Raw genomic sequence first — 24,376 nt, 5'->3', positions numbered from 1 at the left:
ATTGTCTGTATTTCAGAATACAACAGAGATTTCAGTTTAGTTTACAAGATTTCCGATGTTGTGCTGTACTGGGTAGAGGACACTTTGGAAAGGTAGGTTTGACAACTATTATTATAGTTTTGTCTCTTTCCACATCTTTTTCTTCCTTTCTGTTAGCCCACTTCCTTTTGCAACAATATACTGCATTTGAAAACTCAAGTTTTTTCTTATATGCTCAGTTATTTGTTGATCTGTAGCAACTTTAAAGCATTTTTAAAGTAGTTACAAAACAGCAAGGGTTGTATCCAGATTTAGCCATATTTAGAGCAATTGAAATCCCATTAATTTCAATGGGGCTACTCTGAATCTGACAAAATCTGGATCCAATCCTGCATTTTGATACTAAATATAATGAAAAACATGTTAATTGAATATCGCCTTGTGTTTCAGGTCCTGTTGGCAGAGTATAAAAATACAAATGAAATGTTTGCCATTAAAGCCTTAAAGAAAGGAGACATTGTTGCTCGTGATGAGGTAGACAGGTCAGTATGAAGGACAGAAGTAATTAAATTTGGATGTGCCTAAATCTTAAGAGGGAAGATGCAAATCAGTACTTTGGCTTGTATTTATCCAGCAGGTTTTTTGACCTTTTTCTTCCGTCAGAAAACAGACTACCATAACGCACTGCAAACTTGCTTTTAAAACTCCCCATGGTTTCAAAAGTGATTTCCCATGTGCTGTGTATTGGAGGTGGTTTCTGCTATTAGCAACACAGGCTCAAAGCCCCTTTGGCATGTGGAAGCATATGTAATAGAACTTAATTACAAGTAAATGTATGATGGAGCAGAGTATACTACAGGAAATGGTGTCCAGTCTGTCATTGAGTTATGACTGTCTACCTATTTTCTCTATATGTATGCAAATATGTGCACAGATGTATGTAAAAGCTGTTTGCTGTTCATTGTTAAGTTGGTTTCTTTTTAAAAAAACATTTTATAATATTTGTCTCCACCCTTCCAAGACCTCAGCATAGCTCAATTGACAGTTTCCACATATTACCAAGGAAGTCCCGACTGCCTGTATGCCATTTCTTGTGGAACACAACCCTTATTGACTGCAATAAAGTTCAGTATTTCTGATGGAAGAACATAATTAAAACAGCTCCATTATAGATAGGCTTCTGTACATGTATCTCTTGCTGGGTCTATTTGTCTATTTATTTATTTATTTATTTATTTATTTATTTATTACATTTTTATACCGCCCAATAGCCGAAGCTCTCTGGGCAGTTCACAAAAATTAAAACCATGAGGAACATAATAAAACAACCAACTACCTAAAAACCCAAATACAAAATACAATATAAAGAGCACAACCAGGATAAAACCACACAGCAGAAATTGATATCGGATTAAAATACAGAATTAAAACAGCAAAACTTAAATTTAAGTTAAATTAGGTGTTAAAATACTGAGGACAACTATCCACACACACACAGTTCCCTTCCCTGATTTAGCTGGCAGAGATGTGTACCAATCCACTGTGGTGACAAGACTTTCTCCTCCCCCAGCACTGCAACCCCCACAACTCTCAAAAATCTACTCTAGGGGGTCCCACAGCCCTCCGGAGCAGACTTTGAGAGTGCACAAGAGAGTGCAGGTGGAGGGGGAATCATCCCCATTCTGCTGCCAGAAGCTATTTTGTCAGTGGAAGAATTTAATTGGATACCACCCCTAGAGCCCTCTTTAAAATAAACTAATTAGCTGTTTGGGAAAGGGCACAAACCACTGGATTTAGATCCACTCCCGACTCCGCCTTACTGCCAACTAGCTTATAGAAACAATTGCTGCTTTTCTGAAAGGGAGGCCACATGCTTTGTGCACAACCCATGTTCTAAATTAGTTGGATTTATATCATTTCAATTTTTAGTTTGTTTTTGTATTTAATTCTTATGTAAACTACCTGGGAACTTTTATTGAAGGATGTTAAAAAGAATAACTACAGTAAATTTGTTTCTGGAGTACTTAAAAACCATATAGAGGCCTAGTATAGTTCTTTTTATCATTTATATAACAGGTACCGCTGTTGTCAAACATTTCTTACATAGAGTAAACTACTCTAGCCCAATGCCAGTAGTGCATTCCTCTTGCACTAAAGTGCTATTCCTGTTGCACGAAAGAAGTTTGCAGTAATGCAATGTAATTTACATTAGGAGTTTGTTTATATTTAATTGTATTTATTTGATAAATGTGGGAGTCCTGTCTTATAAGTGAGCTGGGGGAAATAACTCAGAGAAGAACTTGTTTTTGGAAAAGTTCTGTGATGCAGCCATGTGGCTCACTTCATACATTTACTTTTCAACTTTTACACAAATTGATTTGAAACATTATTGCTGGGTTCCTTTTTTTCTTACCCTAGTAGGTAAAGTAGTTTAGTCCACATTATAATTTCTTCTACAATATTTCTGCTTTCAGCCTCATGTGTGAAAAGCGAATATTTGAAACTGTGAACAGCGTAAGGCATCCCTTTCTGGTGAACCTCTTTGCCTGTTTCCAAACCAAAGATCATGTGTGCTTTGTAATGGAGTATGCTGCTGGTGGGGATCTCATGATGCATATACACACGGACGTCTTTTCTGAACCAAGAGCAGTGTAAGTGTTCAGCCCTCATATGGACTAAATGGATATTTACCAGCTGCAATGTAAATGGAGTGATTTTGATGTATACTTGGTGAGAGAACATTCTGTAAAGGCCAGTGAAGACAAAACACTAGTTCCTTACTAACTGCAGTTGGATTGGGAGAAACTCATGTTTCAGAACTTGGCTTTAGGGAAACTATATTAGCCCTAACATGTATTCTTAACTGCAGAGGAGAAGAGAATTTTCTTTTCTGTAGCTGCACAACCAGATACCGCCAACCATCTTATAAGGTGGCAAAGTCTGTGTTACATGGAATGCAGCAGTTGCACACAATTGCCTTACGCTCGTGGAGTTTGTGTAGAGCCAGAGAAGGCCAGGAGGACCTTAGAATGGATCACTATCCAACTGAAGTTGTAGTCACTGCCTGTGCTACTGCGCCTGTTCAGACAACATGCTAAGCCATGGTTAGGCCGCTAACCCTTTTGCAGCAAATAGTGTGTTTAAACTGGTTATTCTAGGGTTAGGAATAGTTCACACAAAACACTAAGCCATGATTCACACAACGCGATCAGCCATAAAGTTTAGCTCAAAATGCTTAATCACTGTGGCTTAGCTAGCGCGTTGTCTGAACAGGGTCAGTGAGTTTCAGTTGACAGGTGGCATCCTAACACACTCACCTTATTAAGAAAACTGCTATGGATGTATCAGGACATGCTGTTTTTGTGGAAGGATAGCTGCCAGGTAAATCTGTGGGACAGAAATGCCAATATCCTAGTTTTGGAGAACATACAATGCTGCCTTCCAGCTAATCAGGCTATTTGCCCATCTAGGCCAGTGTTACCTACTCTGACTGGCAGTGTCTGTCCAGTGTCTCAGTCAGAAGGCATCATTCCCATTTCCTCTTACCTGATCCTTGTAGCTGGAGATACAAAGAATGACTGTAGGGCTACTGTCATGATCCTTTTTTTCCCCTTTTTACTTCAAAGCTTATACATCCATATTCAAAAAGAAGTAGTTGGAAGAAACACCTTTGTGGGAGTACTATAACTTTTCTCTGAAGTTACTCTCCTGCTCAAAAGTTACCCTTTGCAGAAGTGTAAAGGAAAAAAAAATGAAACGAAGATTAGAACTGACACATTGCCTTTCTTTCTAAACAGATTTTATGCTGCATGTGTAGTTCTTGGACTGCAGTATTTACATGAGCACAAGATAGTTTATAGGTAAGTATTCCTAAGATTTGGATTTCTGTTTTGTGTCACATTCTGCTGCCTGCACTTGATTGCCTTATGTACAGATTAATACAAAGTGTTTACTTTTTTTGCTATCTGGAGAAGCTTGGTTCAAACTGCAACGAGTTGTTTTTAATTTCTTTTTATAGAGATTTAAAGCTAGACAACTTGTTGCTGGATACAGAAGGTTTTGTGAAAATAGCTGACTTTGGTCTCTGCAAGGAGGGTAAGCTTTTTCAAAAGTAGTTCTCCATGGCTTATAATAGAAGACAGTCTTTTATGGAAATGGCAGGCATCTGCAGCTTACCCTTATCAGTTACGGCCTCAGATAAGCAGTAGCCCTCTCCACCACCACCACCACCACCACCCTTTCCACCTGCCCTTCCCAGCAGACTGACTCTGAGAGTGTTGCACAGTGATTGCAGATTACAGCTTCTTTCTTTGGTTGTGTACGTTGCCATGTGGGAGAAGATGGTAAAAAGTTTGTAGTTTGCCCATATTCCTAGAGTCAGCCTTGAACTTGGCTACCTGGTTTTTGGGGGCAGCCAGGAGGAGCATGTTTACACAGCTAAGGCTAGTGTGTCAATTGCGCCCATTCGTGGAAATGTCAGATCTGATCATAATGACATATGCCTTAGTTATATCCTGTTTGGACTACTGTAATTAATTCCATGTGGAGCTGCCTTTGAAAAGTTTTTGGGAAAATATCAGGTGGCCCAGAATGCTGCAGCCTGACCGTTGATCCGAGTTCAGTTATAGGAAATGTATGACTCCCTAGTTACAAAGTTCATGGTGGTGGTCCATTTCTGGGCACAATTCAAAGTACTGATTCTGACCTATAAAGCTTTTCATGATCTGGAACCACACTTGAAAAACCGCCTTCTCCCATATAAGCCTGACTGGGTTTTAAGATCCTTTGGAAAGAGCCGTCTCTCTGTCCTGACACGTGTAGCAGGAACATGAGAGAAGGCCTTCGCAATGGCTGCTCCCGGATTCCTGATTCCCCTGCCAACGGAGGCCAGGTTTGCTGCCTACTGGCAGAAAGACACAGGCCCCATTCAGACAACATGCTAAACCATGTTGCTTAACCACGTTTTCTGGTTAAGCAGCATGGTTTAGCGTGTTGTCTGAACGGGGCCACATACTTTTAAGTGTCTAAGCTGATTTGCGGCTGGAATAGTTTTAATCCAGTGGGAGCTGTTATTTCTTACTGATGTGTTTTTATGTATTTTAATGTTTTAATTATTTATACACACACACACACACACACACACACACACACACACTTACTTACTTACTGTTCTACTTAGTATGCAACTGTGGAAGCATTCCCTTAGATCCTGGTCTTTGTGTTCATGACGTTTCACTCTATAAAAGAGTGGCTTGAGTAGGGGTGACAAAGAATATAATGCAGACCCCGTCATGTAAAAAGTAAGGGGGACATCTGTCCTTTTAAAATCCTTGTAAACTGTGGAGGGATTAGGACCACATTTTCAAGTAATTTATAGTGATATATGAGGAATGCTACATACAAACACTCCTCACATTTGATAGTGTATACATTTTAAGTGTGACTACTAAAGTACAAAATGTTTTCCTGATTGCCCACAGAGAAAATCAAAGTTGTAGAACTAAATACGACTTGGTCTACTATATTTTTTACCATTTATAAATTCGTATTTTTCCTACTAACCAAAATAAGTTATTTTAGGAATGAAAACTGCTACAAAGCTCTGTGTAAGGGGCAAAAATCATATGTGCCTTTTGTGCACAATCAGAATACTTTATTACTAACAATCAAGATGTTCTTGAATACCTGCTTGCTCTTTAGCCTTTTGTAAAATTTGGCACAGAATGCTCATCACCTCCAAGTTGTGCTAGCAAAAAATCTGTCTAGCATATGTAAATAGCATTAAGCTGTTAGCTTTTTTAGAGTTGTATTTGTATCTCAGTTGAATTATACTTGAGAATGATACCTTTTTTAAAAAATCTGGAAAACCATTTTTCATAATTTGGCTCGTTTTAGAGGCAAAACGAAATGTGTATTGCTTTCTCATATGAGTGTTGAATAAGACCATACACATTTCAGTAAAGACTTTACTAAGTTCAAATTACCTGTCTTTCTACAAGTTCAGTTTAAAAATGAACACACATGGCAACAGTTGTAAATAACTGGCTGAACACCACATATGGTATTTGAAATCATGGCCTACTTTAATAAAAGGAAGTCGTCAAACCTAATTCAACTTTTGAAATTCAGATGGGATTGATGGAATGGGAATTCATGGATATACATGTCATATAGTTTTCTGTATCTGAAGTCATAACATCACTAATTTTTCATGTAGGTCTACAGTTTTAATAGTCACCTTGCTATGTTAAGTATTGCTAGCAAAACTAGCTGTTTACTAGAACATGGAGGTGAAAGGGAGTCATGTGCAGTTTTTAGAATTTGTGTAATTGTTGCAGGAATGGGATTTGGTGACAGAACAAGTACATTCTGTGGCACTCCAGAATTCCTTGCTCCAGAAGTGTTGACAGAAACATCCTACACGAGAGCTGTAGACTGGTGGGGTCTTGGTGTGCTCATCTATGAAATGCTGGTTGGTGAGGTAAGCTTGACAAAATGTAAAACTATTTCTTTTATCCATCTAAACCGCCCAGAGAGCTTCGGCTATTGGGCGGTATAAAAATGTAATAAATAAATAAATCTACAAAAGGTAAAGAAACATTTGCAGATGCAGGACCCTGTTAAGTTAGTGTCTCACCGTATTTTGGCTTCTTAATTAATTTGAAAAAGTCTTCCAAGAAAATATATTAACATTTAAATTTATGTAATTATTCATAGTTGTGATTTCCCCCCCAGTCTCCCTTCCCAGGAGATGATGAAGAAGAGGTTTTTGACAGTATTGTAAATGATGAAGTAAGATATCCTCGGTTTCTTTCGACAGAAGCTATCTCAATAATGCGAAGGGTAAGATTTTATTAGTACTTTAAAGTTTAAAGAAACATTTACTTATTTCACTTGTACCCCACCTTTCTACCAGATAATGGCACTCAAGGCGGTTGAATACCGTTGATTAGGCATCAAATGGAAGTATGACTGGTAACATCATAGCCTTCACTGGAGTATGTTAGGTAGAACTATTGCAGGTGTGGCCTTTACTCAGTAGCAGGACTAGTACCACTTGTGAGCTAGCGGGATTCTTCTTCTTTTTTTAACTGATGCACCAGGACAAGCTACCACCACTAAATAGAAAGCAAGTTGCAGCCAGAGTCAGTGCTTGTACATACCACTGACAATGGGTGATAGCCAAATATGATCTTGGAGGCAAACAAAGACACAGTGAGGACTTTCATTTTGTAAAGCCTTATTAACAAATTTAAACCAAATAACCATTTTGCTTTCTTTACTAAATTCTCTAGTACTGTTTGCTAAGTAAGAATCGGATGTAGTTTAAAAATTATCATACTATATAACGTTAGGGCTTTCCCTAATGTTACATAGTGTCTTCACTGATACTCTGAATAGCACTAAAGTATTGATACAGGAAATCCTTACAGGGACTTAATTCTCACATAGGCTAACTGAGTTCTTGGTACAATTTTCAGCTTCTGAGGAGAAATCCAGAGCGACGCCTCGGTGCTGGTGAGAAAGATGCTGAGGATGTGAAAAAGCATCACTTTTTCCGGGTGAGTGTCAACTCCGAATGTTGGTGTAATCTAGTAACAGACAGAAGAAGGAAACTTAACTAGTGCTCTCTTTTACAGTTGATTGATTGGAATGCGTTGCTTGCCAAGAAAGTGAAGCCTCCTTTTGTACCGACCATAAGAGGAAGAGAAGATGTCAGCAATTTTGACGATGAATTTACCTCAGAAGCGCCTATTCTCACTCCACCCCGGGAGCCTAGGATACTTTCAGAAGATCAGCAGGAAATGTTCAGAGACTTTGACTACATTGCTGATTGGTGTTAATCCTAATTTAGACACTGTGAAATCCTAGCAGACTCTGGCTCCTGAGCATTCTCCCACATCCTCCCTGAGAAGAATACCAGCCTTTGGATTGGTCTCTGTGCCGCCTGTAGCTTCTGATTTTTAAATCATATGAAGATTTTTTTTAAAGTACTGTTTTTAATATACATGAGGTGCGGCATCCCTTTTTTTGTATATCTTTTTTTTTAAAAAAAAATCTTGAGCACTGGAAAGCAATTCTGTGCAGCTCTTTAAGCTGAATTGGTGGGTACAGGCTATGTCCTACACTCTTACAGGCACACTTGTACTTGTACTGTATCTTTACTCTTCTACAACAGAAAACATTGCAAAATACCTGCCTTAAGAAGCAGGACAAACAACCAGATACTGAGCTAGACTGATAACCATCTATCCAGAAGGCAAAAGCTGTCGGTCCTTTAAAAGTGAAAATAATGACAATCTCCAAAAAATATGTAGCCCTAAAGACTGTTAAGCACACTGTTGACTTGAGTTTTTAAAAATAATGAGGATTAAGAACTGAATGCCTTGTTTTGTAAACTTTCTATGATATTTATTAGAGTTTAAAAGCCTTACTCGTGTGAAAACAGCTATAAGTGCTTCCATTAAGAGAGGGAAATTGGGAGGACCGGTCCTGAAAAGTTTACCAAAGTCACTTGCCAAACAATGTTTTGCCTTTTAACTTCTTTAAACACTGTTCATAAATAACCAGCAGATATGAAGAATGTAATGAATAAGAATGTCTCTTCAGTCTTAACCAGGAATACTTCTAGTGTATGCATTTCCCCTAAATGCAATCACTGTTCTGTACCCTTGAAGTTGTGTCTTTTCTACACTTAACTCCGTGAACAGAATATTTTTAGCAAAGCAGTGTATTTAGCTATTGCATACATCTTACATTGGCTGATTTGGTGTTATCATATCATCTTCAAAGAATGAGGATCTTTAGCGTATACACGCGGTGTACATGTTTATTTGGAAGTTATAGTATATTTTTGTTTCAAGCATATAAACTGTACCACTTTCTTTAGGTTTTGTCCAGTGGCTATTTGAATGTATTGTTAAATCTGATTTAATGGGGAAAAACATACTTGTATACATTTTAAGGCCACTGAATTCCAGAATCTTCATTGGCAATTACTGAGAATAAGGGTAAAAGCAATATGTTTTAAGAGAATGTATAAATATTTTTGATAAAACTTGTATATTTTAAGCCTCTTAACACTATGCTGTACCTCAAAAGTTAATGTCTTTTGACCAGATACTGTGTGTGCTCCTTACAGACTTTTATATAGATTTCCAAATGTTCTGTAAAAATATTTTAAGTCTGTTGGTGGAAAATAACATTCCACTTCCCGTAGCGTATTAAAATTAACTTCTGTGATCAGCTTCTTACCCAACTAGTGCAAGATCAGTACTTTGTTGTGTAAGGTTTAAAATCATTCAGACTTATTTCTCTTTCTGGTATCTTGTTCCATAAAAGATAAATAGCAACCACATAACCATGTTGAGTTTGAGTGGAGACAGTGCAGCACCAAAGTGCTGCTTTTACAGCATGAGTTTCCCCCAGTAAATTATCATTTGGCCTGAATGTGATATGTTAAGTCGCTATTAATATTTTTTAAGGCCTGCAAGAATACAAGGTGTAATGGGGTCACTAGAATAATGTACATGCTAGCTTGTCCATAACAGGACAAGTAGTGAGATAGACACTCTAAAAAAAATCATGAATATGTCTAACCTGTAATTATTTTAAAATGTGCAACTTTAGCATTTTTTCAGGATGCTAGTTTGCTATTTCTTTTTCACTTCAAATACCTATATCCTAATTAAACACTACACACCTGAGGTACAGTCTGCTAGCCCTTTTTACTTCTAAATTAGAGCTACAGACAGCTGGGTCCCAAATGGGTGCTTCAAATTTAAATCCTACATAATTAACTTTTTTGTAAGTACATCTTGTATAGAAATGTTTGTAATCTAAGAATCTCTTTTTTAAAAAAAGACCATTAGAGGCAGGGTATGTTCACACAGTTAAGCTGAAAGAAAGCACTAATTTTATCTAGTTCTAAAATATTTAGGCAAATTAAGATTTTAAACTCTAGATTGTAAATATATTTTGCTATACTTGTATGTGGCTGCTGAAGCACTTTGTAAAGAAATTAGGATATTTTAGAATGGTACACTATGCATTAAAATGAAATGTGCCTTTAACAATGTAATACTACAAACTGTCTTGCAATTAATTATCAAATTAAAGTTTAAATAGTGAAATTTGTATATGAAAACATGATTTACTGATTCGAATCTTATAATCTTGTGTTTGATCTTTCTCTAGATAAAAATGAAGTCTTTGGAACTTTGTTTGAATTATTCTTTTCTTTCATGGTGGGCAAATCCATCAATAACTTTTTGCAGTAGTTGCTCAAGCCATAGTACACAAAACTGATAATCATAAAGTGGTTACTCTTGAGGATGGATGTTAGGTTCTTTGCTTGAAGAAGAGGTTAAATTGGAAGCTGATGGAAAAACTAAGATGACATGTTTTGGCAGTCAACTTAAGATGATGTGGCCTACTTAGAAGGATGCATGTGACACACACATAGTTCCTAATCCAACAGGATGTGTGGGTGGAAGCTGCTTGCCATGGCATAGGCTATATTGGGAGCCAGTGTAGTCTTCAGCCTAAGCCTGATCCTAAGGGAGTCCCCCTCCCTCATCTTCTATAACCCATTACTCCCAGGGCAAATGTCTCTTCAACATATTTTCTCCCCAGTGTAAAAACCAAGGTGCAAGACAAGCAAGTGAAAACGTGAGCAGTTGATATGTATAGAGGGCTGTCTGGGGTGTGTAGGAAGAACAAGAGGCTCCTTTTCCAGTGCTTGCTTTAGAGTGGCCAGGGCAAATCCTTTAGCCCCTTCCTCTGTTTAAACTACAGCTCCTTAGAACACTGCTAGACAACAAGTTTAAGTGATAAAGCAGTGTGTAATTGCTGGAGGATCTGTCACCTATGAATAACCCATGATAACACAGGAACTTTGCAAAAGTGGCCTTAAACGCTTAGGAACATCTTTCTGACAATAGCTGTGACGCCATAGTGAAACAGATATTACATTTGCCACAGGGACAACATCCAAGAGCACTGGTTGCTGTGGGGTTGAATTTCTCTGCCTCTGTTCTACAACATAGGCTGCTCCTACCAGAGATAGGGCAAGCCATTTGACAACCCTGAACAGGGAGCAAGCACTCAGGCATTATAGCACTAAGGAGAGGGTTTACTATAGAGATGCCATTTTTGCTGCTGCAGCAAACAATACAGAATTTGGCTCTTAATCCAGGTAAGACTTTCAAACCAGTCTTCTCATGGAGGATGAATATTTGTGAACGCTACAGCTGATGAGTTAACGTTTAATAAGTTATTAAGTTTTGGTTTTTTAAATGTACTCTTGTCAGGCTTTATGCTGACCAGATCCAAGATCTAAATAAACTTAATCAGCTCCTCCCTCATACCATTATGGCTTAAGAATGCTGCTGAGCAGTTGAAGGAACAAAAATAGCACTGGACTAAGTTAAGCAGACTGCAAAATTAGGCCAATAGCTTCTAGGGGCAAACAAGTCCTATTTTTAATTCACATAAGTCAGAAATGTTTTGTAATCCCTTAAAGTGCAGTACTTTTGATTCTGTCTGTTCTCTACTTCCCAATAATCGGGGACGGGGTGTGTGTAATCAGTTCTGCACTTCTCACACCTATTTAATTGCCATGTTAACTACAACCTTTCATTGGGAATTCATTGCATATCAATCCACAGAATCAGTACAGTTAAGAGTGTCGTTTTCAATACGTAAAGTAAATTGGGGCCACAATAAGAGACAACTGTTAGGATTTCAACAGAAATAAGCATTCCTATGTTTACTTACAGTACCTAGCAGAAGACAAATGGTAATTGGATGTTTTACAACTTTGGTGTTTGCCTTTTGAGACAAGCTACCTTAGTGCTAGTATCTTTGATCTCACTATTCCATTACCACTAACTTGCCATTAATTGCCCCACAAAAATCCATACTAAAAAGTGTACTATTTCACATTAAATTTTCCATCCTCTAAATTGCTGAAAAGCTAGATGATCAAGACAGCATCTGGGTGGGGTATAGTATTGCAGTCTTAACCACCTAACCTTGGAGAAAGGGGGCATAGGATAGATTGGAACCAGGAATTCACACTCCCTGCCCTTTGTAGTGGAAAACCAGGCCGGGGGGGGGGGGTTTCCGGCAGAGTTGAGGTGAGGGAGAGCAGGATGGCTGCATTATGCAGCTTCCTATGGATGCCCCAGCCCCCTCCCCTCCCGGTGCCCATTAGCAAAAATGCAGGTCTGCATAGGATTGCCTTAGTCTTAAACACAGCTCTTAAGATATTTACATACCAGACTGCTGTTTTCAGGGAATGCATTTGTATACTAGATGAAGTAGAAGCTGTATGTGGGGTTTTAGCATTCCTATAACCACTTTGTCACAACCAGACTGGGGATTACTGAAACAGCAAAACTTTTTTAGACCAAGTCACTCACTGTGAAAGCAAACTCCTGGGAGGGGTCAGTGTGCATATAACTCACAAGTCAAATCTAGAACTTCTAGTTAGGTGGTCAGATGAGTCGGGTGGCAAATGGGGAGGGGCTCTTTGTTGTGCCCTGCTCGAAGAATGCCAAAGAGGTTCACCTGGCATCAACATGGTTGTTGTAGTTTTATTGTGTTCCTTGTTGATTTTTATCTTCAGGCTTACAAATCGAAACATTGATATCTTTACATGGCATTACAGGATCAATGCTATTACATATGCAGAGGTAGACACATCAGAGTGGGCATAGTAGCCTCATGTATCCAGCATAAGTAGTTCTGACAGACTACTTCTGCTCTGTGGCAGTGCAGCAGTGCTCTATGCACACCAAGGTCTGGGGTTATTGCTGAGGGAATAAGTAGGACAAACAATGTTGGGATTCACTTGCCTACTCCTACTTGTTTGACTGAGAATAGCGAACGGTACTTCTTTTGAATGTCTTGTTGGTAGGTTTAATAATAAGCTAGTTCTGTTTAAATGAACACTAGTACTCGCTCAGTTGTTGGGACGAAGCTCCTGGTTTGAAGAAAGGAGAGATGGTGGATCTCCTTGTCTTATCCAAGACCAGCCTTCAGAAAAACCTGCCTCTTCTGGACCAGAGACTGAGCATCCAGAGTCTGGACCACCTCAAGTCAAGGTAGGAACAGGAGAAGTAAAGAGGTCCTCTCCCACTGATGAATTTGTAAGAAGGCTACTTAAATAGGAAGAATTAAAGCATATTCTTGGAATGGGATGACTAGAAAATGAACACTTGACCTATGTATGGACTATGTCAGCCCTCCCCAACATTATGCTTTCCAGAGGTTTATTTATTTATTTTCATTTTTATAGGCAAAGCTCTCTGGGCAATTCACAAAAAATATGTTTTGGATTTCATCCTAGCCAGCATGGCCAATGGTAGAAAATGCTGCGAGTTATAGTCTAAAACTTTTAGAGGGCAACAGGTGGGGAAGGCCAGACTATTGTTTTCACTGTGCTAAAACTTCTCATAATATTTTTCAGGAAATAATATGAAAAACTTTGTGGACAGTATCCAATTAAATAGAAAACTGAGCAATTAAAAAAAGTTATATTCTCTAAGTTTATATTTATTTAGAACAAGGTCACACATAGTGAAACTTGCAGTTCAGTAAATGCTTTTGGAAAACAGTTTATTCAGGAATTAGAATTAGAATTTTACTAGATCTCTACAAAAGAAATCTAAGTACATACAACAGGAAATTAAGCTTGTTGCAATGGTTGTTAAATAGTTACTTTCACTAATATATACATAAAAAATGCCACAAAATTATTATTTTTACACCTGGAATGCGTGCTCTGATGCTTCAGAAAGGCTTCTTCACATCCTTTAACCAGTTCCGCAATTTGAAGGCTCAGCAGTACTGCTTTTATTCATCTGTCTTGTAAGTCAAAAATCTTTCTTTTTCTTTCCTTTCCTTTGAGGGGTGGGTAGGATCTAGATGGAGCCTTAGAAATTTCACAGCTGTGGCAGTTTGTCCACTGGGGTGTCAAATTTGAAATCTGCTGGGAAAAGATCTGGAGCCCGTGGATAAATCAGCCTATATGACTGTCTGATTGTAACATCAGCTACACCGGCAATGTCTCCAATTTCTAAAACAAAAGCCAAGACAGACAAGTTAACACTTCTATTTGCAGGAGATCCTATCCTTAACCTGACAAATATACTTACAACTTTGAAATTATTCCAAAATAATCTTAAATACAAATATATTTACAACACGTAGCTTCTCCAGCACTCTTTTCCTGTTAAACTGCTTTAAGAAACAGGTTGCTTTCAAGAAATTTCAGATCATCCCTGAAAAAGGTGATGTGACAGTGCAGAGAGTGATGAGGATTTTGTTGGGCTGTCCAAAGTGAGCACGGACATAGCACCTGTGCTCAGACATATGTGCCAGTATTACCCATTAATGCCCTAAAACAATCAGGCTGCTGGATATCTGAAATAACACTTCCCCACAAACTCCATGTCCTTCACTGGGCCTGGAGTTCATCAAATACACTGTGCATAGTTAAACGTTGCAATGAACTCCTATTATATATAATGATAGCCGCCAATTTGGATCGCTTTAATGGGTGATTAGGCAAATTCATGGAGGATAAGGCTATCAATGACTACTACTCATCATGGCTATACTCTATCTCCAGCACCAGAGGCAACATGGCTATGGATGCCAGTTGCTGGGGAACACGGACAGGACGGTGCTATTGCACAGCTGGCTGGCCACGAAGCGAACAATATGCTGGACTAGGTAGTCTGACCCAGCATGACTCCTCTTATGTAGTTGAGAGTCTACTCTAGGTTTCCCACGCCTGGTGGAGCCCTCTAGGTGAACTGCTTGCTTTTCTAGAGGATCATGTGGCCACCTCAACTGGCATATTTAAGTAACAGGTCAAAACATTCCTGCTTAGGAATTTTTTTTTGTTAACTGACTGAATGCTGCTCCACTTGTTATTTATGATCTTACCATTTTAATGTCACTTTTAAAACTGTCCTACTGATTTCTTTTTGAAATATGCACTTCAATTTCTGCTGGTTGCCAAGGGAGCCTTTGACTGATTGACAGGGCACAAGTATTTCTTGCAGCAGTTTTCAATGCTAAGCTGAGAGGGACCTTCACTCCCCTGGATCTGTCAACAACTCCAGCCTTTCATATAGCTGGATGTGGCTCAATCCACAAAGGTACTTCATCCTTACTACCTAGGAATGGTTTACCAAGGGCAACCTTGCTACAATGGAGCCTGACCCCTTAATTGTGAAGGCAATTCTGGCCAATGCCAGATTTAAGATTACATTTAATTTAGACCACTTAATAAGATATATTCCTCACACTGCATGACAATATGAACCTTATGAACACTTTAAGAAGAACTCACTAACTGCGCATAGCTATTTAAATAATTTATATCCTATCTTTGCTCCAAAAAGTCCAAGGCAACATACATAGTTCTTCCATACCCATTTTATCCTCACAACTATCCTGTGAGGTAGATGAAGCAGGGCGATAACTGGTCCAACGGCACCCAGTGAGTTTTATGTCTGAATGGGAACTTGGGTCTCTCCGATCTTAGTCCAACACTCTAATCACTACACCTTCCTGGCTCTTGAACAAATGCTCAATCTGACATAGCATTGACAACCCAAGAACCTTATTCAGAAAGAAAAAAAAGGAAAGGCAGAAGATACTCCTGAACAGTGTTGTTCAGAAACATCTTCTGCCTCTCCATTTGTTCCAGACAAGAGCTTGATCATTATAGTGCTTCCCACATGAATAGTGATTCCTTTGCCCTCTTCAGGCAATCCGCCTCCTGTGTTGAATGCATGAGTGAAGCAAAGAGTGCTCCAGCCGCAGCCCCCACTCCATTGTTGCATCCCACTGTACACATGGAGGGTGACAGTCTGAACAGGAGAACCTTCTGCGTCCGGGGAAGGTCTCTGGGTAATTAAGCACCCTGGAAAATCAGAGTTCTAGATCACGGGGAGCACCTCCACAGATACGGGAGGCACTCTGCTTCAGACGACTGCTCTACCTATGTAAAAGGCGACATATGTGACCACGAGGGCGGGAGGGGTAGGGCTGGAGCGCTCCTTGCCTTATGCGTTACAAATCGAGCTCTTACTACTCCAGGCATGAATAAAACTAGGCATAATGGAGAAGCAAAGATGTTACCTTTCTGAGTCCTCTTCTCCGCTGAGGCTTGGGAAGCCATATAAATGGCTGCAGCTGCAACTGAGATGGGACTCCGCCCAGGAACCAAGTCTAATTCCACAGCTTGACGTGCAATGTGTGTCGCTGCCATCTGGACTTGTTTAGGAAGACCCAGGTTTGAACAAAATCTGGACATGAAATCTCCAGTTGTGATCAAATCCACACTAGTTTCCAAGGCTTTCAAGATGAGCTTAAAACACCGGCCAATTTCCTTTTTGGAGATTCTGGATACAGCACATATTTCTAAAAGAACAAAAAACCCGGCACAAAGTATTAAACAAGATCACTGTGAATTAAGGCCAAAGCTCTCAACCTCCTCCCCTCCCCTACTAGCAATTAAAGGTTAACCCTTAACTCTTCAATATTCCATGGTCAGTGCTTTACATTTCACATGACAAATGTGAAATTCAGTCTAGGTAGCCAATATTGCGGTTTCCACTTTAAGAGAAAATTTCTATACACAGACATTGAGGAATTATAATTTAAGGAGCGAGTATTGTCCCAGAGTAAGTGACTCAAGTGTTGGTCTCACACACAGCAGAAGCTTTAATTTAAATGGACCTAAACTCCATGACGGAAGGTAGAAATCAGCAATATTTTAACAAGCCACGTTTAGTTCTTAGACATGAGGATAGAGTAAAGTTTGCCAATGCTTTTCCAACACAGAGGGAATAACCAGCAGGGTCCATCTTTAATGAACAGAGTGGGAAACCACTTAATAGCAACATAATACATGGCAGCTGTTAATTGCCCGGAGAGGACATCCTCCAAGCACTTGGGGAACAGTGGGCTTCCATGCAGTACCAATAGCATAGTCAGCTGCCTCTCTGTGCAGCTCCAGCTACCACATAGGCAGCCTTTCAACAGTCATGAGGTTCTCAGTTGTTCTTTTCTAGCCACAGACACTCTTTGGCATGGGCTTCATGATGAAGTAAGAACAGAGAACTTTCCCTACTTTTTGTGAACCGCCCAGAGAGCTTCGGCTATTGGGCGGTAGGGAAATGCAATAAATAAATAAAATAAGAAAAGCAGATAACTTATTCCTATGCCCCCATCCTCCCCATAAAGCCAAATACTCAAAATATTCTGCAAAGGTTACTATAATCACCAGGGCTGGTGCCAGAATGTGTTGTTTGCAGTTCATTCTACAAATTCTTTTGAGTTTCTCCCATGCTGTAAAATGTAGTGTCTGATATGAGATGATCCCCTCAGTATCCATCATCCACACCACACAGCAACTTTTTGACACAACCACTAATCATCCAAATGTCACCCTCCCAAGCAGTTTCTATCTGGTTGTTGCACAGAAAAGAATCCACATCAGAAAAAAGATAAATCAAATTCAAAACAAAAGGCCCATTTCAGGAATTAGAAGCTTTGCTTCACTGTTCTTGGATATCGAAGAACAAGGTGGTAGTTGCACTAGTCAAGCAGTTGACAGCAGTTGAAGCATGCACCACTGAATGGTTACCTTTAAATGTTCTAGGAACACCCTCTTGTCTGCAGGCAATGTAGAGACAAGCAGAGGCAATGGCATCGTTACTTCTTCCCTTCAGGCTCTTCTGCTCATATACTTGCTTGAATAAATTATTTGTTCGATCCTTCAAAGCAAGCAGACAAAATTTAATTAACTCCAGGCCATTTAATTAGCAATAATATCAAAAATTCATGTGCTCATTATATTATGCTAACTAAGTAAACGCCAGAACAATTTAAGAGAAAGAGGCATGAACTTACAACTATATTTCGGGGGAGGTTGATTCTGTCTGCCATGCTAGCAATTTCTTTAAATGCGTTCATAATTGCACGATCAGAGCTGCTCATAGTCCTGCGGTTTTGATATTTTGAATTCCCAAATTCATCAAAACTGGCTGCACCTGTGCCCTGCAGAAGGAAGGTTTACAATCCATTGGACATCACTTCAATTCATACTAAATATACAAATTAAGAACAATGGTGAGGGGTGTAAATGAAGAGGAGACCATTTACAGTCAGCAATAAGAAGCACCCTTTACAACTCCTTAGTAATAAAGTGATTAAAAACAGATCACAGTGCACCAGTCTTCTGGTGGCTCTTACTGTTTTACTTGTTTCCATTTGCACTACAGACAGAAGTGAAGTTCAAAAAGGAACAGGTGAAGAGAGAATATGTCCAAACTCTGTGTTAACAGAGAACTTTCCCTACTTCCTATATTTTGTGTGTGTGTGTTTGCATATGAGAGAGAGAGAGAGAGAGAGAGAGAGAGAGAGAGAGAGAGAGAGAGAGAGATTGTCCAATTATACCACAATTTATTGATTTGGAAATAGACACTCTTTCCATTACACATCCACAATCCTAACCAGGAAGCTCACACCATTATATCACTGACATCTGAAACCACACTGAAGAAGCAGAGAATTTAATTAACTCAATACCTACATTATACACAACTTGTTTGTGCCCAACACTGCACTGTCATTTTTAAGGCTATGATTAAATATATATTACCTTGCCAATCATTGTAGTCAAGTCTCCATCACTTAGAAGAGGATTCTGGGTGTCTCCAACTCGGGATGGGTCTTTGGTTGCTTTGTCATTGCTGAACGTCCGCCATTCTGACCCTACATCTATGACTCTGTCACCTAAATATATAAAAAGCTAATATTACAGTTTCTTCCTTTGGAAAAATTCAAGACACTTACAAATACGATGCATACATAACCCCTTCATTGGAAACTGAGGCAAACATTTAACAGTGAAAACAAACAAACAAGCAAACCCCAAATTGGGAAGTATGGGGGAGAGCATGTGAAAAGTATTTCAATGATGCCACCTTGAAAGTCAACGTAGTTAGAGTATGAGACAAAGAAGACTTGAGTTCAAGTGCCAATCAGCCATGAAGCTCATTGGGTGGGTTTGGGCTGGTCATTGACTCTCAGTCTAACCTACCTCACAGGATTGTTGCGAGGATAAAATAGAGAGGAAGAGAACCGTCATGTATGCCACTTTGGGCTCCTTGGAGAAGGCTGGATATAAATGTAATAAATAAATACATGACAAATAGGTATCAAAATCAGTAGAAACATTTCCAAGAGTTCACAGTAGCACCAGCTCACCCAGGAATGCTATCAGGAAGTGATCAAATCTGACTGGCTTGAGCCTGCACAAACAACCTACAGTGCAAGCGCCACAAGTGACACATAGAAAGAGAATGAGTGTCTATGGGCCTTGCTATGGCATGAAATCAGACCTAAACTCTTGTCTGCTTCTCCCATGCTATACTTCCCTTTGTTCCTTGGTTCAGTAGGCTGGAAGAAACACAAGGGGTAGGAAGAGATGTGTGATGAAGACGGGGCGTAGATATGTATGCATGCACACAAATATAAGCATATTATAGGTCTCGAGCCAGCTATGGCAACTTCATCCACACATGATGCTCACATCAATGACAATTTTCTAGTTAAGATTGATATTAAATTCCTACTTCCAGCACCAAAAGAGAATGCTATATTTAGCTTATCTTCAGTGGTAAGCAATTTAATTCAGAATTCGGAGAGACGTCAGAAATATGTAATGACCAGAAACAGTATAGCTAATTTTTATACTTGAGTTGTGCAGAACCAAATAAAGTTGTTTCATAAACCTAGCAGGTGCCGAATTGCATGTGGTGAACAAATTGCTCTGTACTGTAACAATACTCTTACTCTGAAACATTTTACACAGTGGCTCAAAATGAGCACCTTGAAAAACCAATGAATTTGGACTTCCATTTGTTTGATTATGTGTCTCTTTGCCTTCACATCTTCAAACCTTCCTCTGTATTTACAAAAATGATATTACAAAGAGAAATGTTGGATTGTCCAGATCCAGTGTGCTTGAAATGAAAGGCTCAGTTGACCCTTTCAACTATAGCCCACGAGTCCTTCGGGGGGGGGGGGGTGAGAGGACACACACAAAGGATTTCTGTGCAAATTATAATGTAAAGCTGTAAGCATAACTCAGTTTCATCAGTGGATCAACTGAAGCCACCCTAAGAACTTTGTTCAAAAGTTGGATGTTTATTTGTTATATTTATAAGAGGCCTCTAAAACAAGTATCAATTTATTTATGCAGGCCAATTTTAATTCATAAGACTGAGTTAAAACTGCAAAATTTTGGAGGATATTTGGGGGATATTTCAAGCATATTTGTGAAAAACATTAACATGTTTTATATCAATTTATGGTAGCTTTGTTTATTAAATTATTAGCCTACACATCCTTCAGTCTTTCAAAAAGGCACTTTAGGATTTTAGTAACATATAAATACATTTTAAAATAAACTGAATCTTTCTGTTAACAGATTGCAACTAAAGATTCTTGAATCAGTTTATAGTTGTTGTTTTTACAAGCATATAAATTTCATATTAAAAAGATCAGAAATTGAATAACCTCTCTAAGCAAACAGAATGTATTAAGACTACATTTATAATTATTTTATTTTAAAAAGTGAACCCTATGAAAACATCAAATCAAGCTGGCTTCAAGGAAATTTTACAACAATGTCCTTTCTAAAAGTATTTTAAGCCGAGAAACTGTGTGCAAGAGGAGAGAATGCTCTGGCTACACAACAAATTCCCAGTATTAAAAAAAATCTACTTAGCATAAACTGTGAAGGCTGATTTGCTGCTAATGAAGTGTGCTGAGATATTCAGCTGCTGGCTTGTTATCAAGACCGTAGCAAAAGGAAATAATCAGTCATTAGAAAAGAATCCAGATATAGTCGTGATTTCATAAGCCACAAATGTGCCAAAGCAACTGGCATTCTTATGTAGCAGTTATTTTCCAAATTATGACTCAGAAAAGGCTTCCCCTAGAAGACGAGACAAGATACTTCAGAAGAATTAACACCTAGAAAGGATCGCGCTGGGTGCTATGGTGTCCTTAGGGGCATGGAATATGTGTTGCTTTACCATCTCTGTTCAAGGGAGACTTTTATATTGCGACCACACTAAACATTATAAAATGAGCAAGGAGTTCCTCTCTTTAATGCTCTCCTGCAACCTTGTGTTGCAGAAGCCATCCATTAAACCTATACAAATAAGAAAATGTTTAGACACACAGCATGTACGGAATGGGATTAGTCTTTTCTCTTTCTAATTGTATAAAGTTTAGTTCAGAGGTGTTCAATTTAATAGCTACATTTTCAGCTCTACCATTCAGAATGAGTTATGGATATAAGACAGTGATAAATATAGGATTGTATCCAATGCCACCTTAATGGAGGTTTTCCACTAGTGGTTGCATAAGTACTAACTGAACTAGCACAGCTAGTGTAAGCAACAACTAGCTTAATGATGTTGTAATGAGCTGTGCAAGGGGTTGCACAATCACTTATGCTACCAGGGACCACGTATTGGTTTTGACACATAAGCAAAGAAGGAAACAGGGTTTCCACAACTGATAGAAACTTTTCATTAGCAGAACAACACCACTGGATAAAACCTATAAAGAGCTATTAAAGGGATGGTTTCTAGAAACTGGTTGGGAAATATCAAAACAGTTAAACTATACTTAGGGTATTCTTTGTTTTGAATTTATGTGGTTGAATAATATATCAACGAGGAGAAAGATTGTATTTTAAAAGACAGACTATAGCATGTATGGCAAGGAGGACAGGGAGCTATCCCTTCCACTACCGTTGCACACTTATATTAAGAGACAGCAGGCTCTTCTTCTGGCTCCTAGTCGCTATGTAAATATTTGATTAAGCTTTGTTCCTTCTAAGGCCTCACAGTAACTTCACTTTCAGACAAACTCCCATTACTGTTTACTGCATCTAAAAAAAGCAAAATGTACTTGAAATCCTGGAGTTATATAAATAGAACACTGAGCACAGCAATGATGTAATATTTTTCCACACCAGTGGGAATGACCTATATGACTCACAAGAGGGATCTGCCCTCTTGTGAATTATGCACCATTCCTGCCCTAATGACAAGTGTAGTCTATCACTGCCAACTTTGGTAAAAGGGAAAAAAGAGGGGGAAAGGGAACCATGAGAAGCCAAAAGAACAAGTTAAGGAACAGAAAGCTATTCAGTATAAACTACCAAATATACTTAGCCAGCATACTATTTATTCCATTTTTTATTATCAGGCTAATTGAAAATGTTCTGCACAATTCTAAAACATTGAATGCAACAGAAAGTATGCATTTACAACATAAGAATACCATGCTATATCAAACCAAGGGTCTATCTAGCCCAGTGGTTCCCAAACTTTTTCAGGTAACCGCCCCCTTGGTTCCACAAACTCATGCCCAGCGCCCCCTACCCTACACTATAAAAATCATTATTCAGAATAGCGGTTTTCAACGACCCACTAAGGAAGATAATAACAATAAAATTCAAAACAGTAACAATTAATTGAATATTTATTCAACATCCAATTACATTTTTTTAGTTTATTCAATTAAACATAATTGATGAACTTGATCCAATGATACCACCTTTTCAAAGTCTGATAGTCATTTAGTAAGAATATTAGATATCACATTTAGTAACTAGGGTAGAGTACCTCACTATTCTGTAAATTCTTAATGTGATGGATGGGCTTGATGAAGCGATACCAGTTTCCCAATGTCTGGTTTAAAGTCACTTAACATGAGTCTTAAATCACCATGTTTAGTAATCTGGAGTCGATTTCTTTGCTTGGAGAGAAGTAGGCAGACCACACTAAAACCACATTTCACCAAATATGATGTTGGAAATGCAACCAGGAGCTTCTAAACCACTCTCCATAATGCAGGATAGCGATCAGAAATTTCCTTCCGTAACCAAAACTCCTGATACAGAAAAGACCACCTCGAGCGCTCCCCTGCAGCCCCTTTGCCTCTTAGCGCCCCCCTGCTGTCCCCTGGCCTCTTAACGCCCCCCTATGCAATCCCACCACCCCCAAGGGGTGGTACCGCCCACTTCGGGGATCACTGATCTTCAATGGAATCAGCAGAAGTGCAGCAGCAGTATTGTATGCTTCCTCAAATATGGAAAACATGTCAACTAAACACATCTGAATATATGGAATCAAAAAGCTGGAGATCAGTATTTTTGAGGTTTCATGTTCATCTGTTTCTGATCCTAGAGATGCCTCAATGAAGGCATCTCTAGAATATTGTTGTTATTGATGGAATTTATTTTGAAAGGCATGGAAAAATGGGATTCAAGATCCAAAAGGCCACACAGATTCCTGATGAACTACATACTATTTACAAGCAGTATAATATCCTCTGAACTCAGAAACTTATACTCATCCTATGCAGGGTGAGAAGAGTGCAGAGGCTATCACCTCCACACTCTCCTTGCTCCGCATTTCTGCTAGACTGGCAATTTCACCTGTCTAGTTGGGGCTGGGCAGAATGGAAGGAAGCAGGAGAGGATTATTCTAGTTGAGGCAGTGAGGATGGGGAGGGGATGAGGGTGGGCCTCTGCTCCCTGCCCACAGAACTGCCCCCTTCCCTCTTCTACGAGCTGGTGTTTAAAAGCTCCTAAATGTAGTCAGCATGGTTTTCTCTGCACCAGCTGTGAGGGGAAGCAGTCTATGATCTCAGTGCTGGGAATGTGAATGATCCTATGCCCTCCCCCGACTCTGTTTAGGGGCCATAGGATTGCTCCCTCCAGGAGTATTTTATAATAGTAGTAGTAGTTTTAATGAAAAGTTTAGCGAGGTCAGAGAAAAATGGCTATTTGTTTTTAAGTTTAAAGCCTGAATATAATGAGATAAAACAGAAAGGAAAAGCTATGAAGAGGGGGATAAGGGGAAAAGGTTGCAAGGGATCAAAGGAAAAGAACTCACAGGAGAGAGCTAATGGCAGTATCAAAATGTTGTACAGCAAGTAAGGCAGTATCCTTGGACAGGAGTAGTCATGGACAGGGATGAGGAAATCAAACTGTGATAAAGAAAGCTAGAAAATAAGAAGCAATAGTCAAAGCAGCAGAAGAAAACATGCAATAGAAATAAATATTGAATGGACAGATATTAGCAATGCGGTTAAGAGAAAGGAGTTAGGGTTTGGTAATAAATGAATTCTGCAGGGGGAAATGCAAAGCTAAGAGCCTAGGCAAGAAACAGGATAGTATTGATAGGGATGGAGAACAACAATTTGGAAGATAGCCGAGACATTCTATTTTGAGTACTTTGAATTTGAAATATCAAGAGTTATACAAGTGTCAAGCAGTTTT

At 39.0% G+C, this 24,376-nt stretch overlaps 2 protein-coding genes across 5 annotated transcripts in view; one reads left to right on the top strand and one right to left on the bottom strand.

Moving 5' to 3' along the window:
* The window catches only part of PKN2 (protein kinase N2), a 48,617-nt gene extending 40,170 nt beyond the window's left edge, over window positions 1-8,447 (top strand). For all 4 annotated transcript variants that reach the window (XM_063136605.1, XM_063136583.1, XM_063136591.1 and 1 more), the window contains exons 14-22: window positions 17-92; window positions 430-521; window positions 2,454-2,630; window positions 3,777-3,839; window positions 3,998-4,074; window positions 6,318-6,460; window positions 6,715-6,822; window positions 7,461-7,541; window positions 7,620-8,447. In XM_063136605.1, the coding sequence (XP_062992675.1) occupies window positions 17-92; window positions 430-521; window positions 2,454-2,630; window positions 3,777-3,839; window positions 3,998-4,074; window positions 6,318-6,460; window positions 6,715-6,822; window positions 7,461-7,541; window positions 7,620-7,823 (1,021 nt within the window). In that variant the 3' untranslated portion in view covers window positions 7,824-8,447. The remainder of the gene's footprint in view (window positions 1-16; window positions 93-429; window positions 522-2,453; window positions 2,631-3,776; window positions 3,840-3,997; window positions 4,075-6,317; window positions 6,461-6,714; window positions 6,823-7,460; window positions 7,542-7,619) is intronic.
* Window positions 8,448-13,585: 5,138 nt separating this feature from the next.
* GTF2B (general transcription factor IIB) overlaps window positions 13,586-24,376 on the bottom strand; it is a 29,147-nt gene continuing 18,356 nt past the window's right edge. Inside the window, exons 3-7 of the mRNA XM_063117769.1 lie at window positions 18,668-18,801; window positions 17,917-18,063; window positions 17,651-17,780; window positions 16,141-16,422; window positions 13,586-14,062 (exon numbers count right to left, since the gene is read on the bottom strand). Coding sequence (XP_062973839.1) covers window positions 13,929-14,062; window positions 16,141-16,422; window positions 17,651-17,780; window positions 17,917-18,063; window positions 18,668-18,801 — 827 coding nt within the window. The 3' untranslated portion in view covers window positions 13,586-13,928. The remainder of the gene's footprint in view (window positions 14,063-16,140; window positions 16,423-17,650; window positions 17,781-17,916; window positions 18,064-18,667; window positions 18,802-24,376) is intronic.

This window comes from Elgaria multicarinata, chromosome 1 (assembly GCF_023053635.1).
Source record: "Elgaria multicarinata webbii isolate HBS135686 ecotype San Diego chromosome 1, rElgMul1.1.pri, whole genome shotgun sequence".
In the NCBI taxonomy this organism is placed as follows: domain Eukaryota; kingdom Metazoa; phylum Chordata; class Lepidosauria; order Squamata; family Anguidae; genus Elgaria; species Elgaria multicarinata.
The sequence above is the reverse complement of the archived record's forward strand: the minus strand, read 5'-3'. Positions and strand labels throughout refer to the sequence as shown.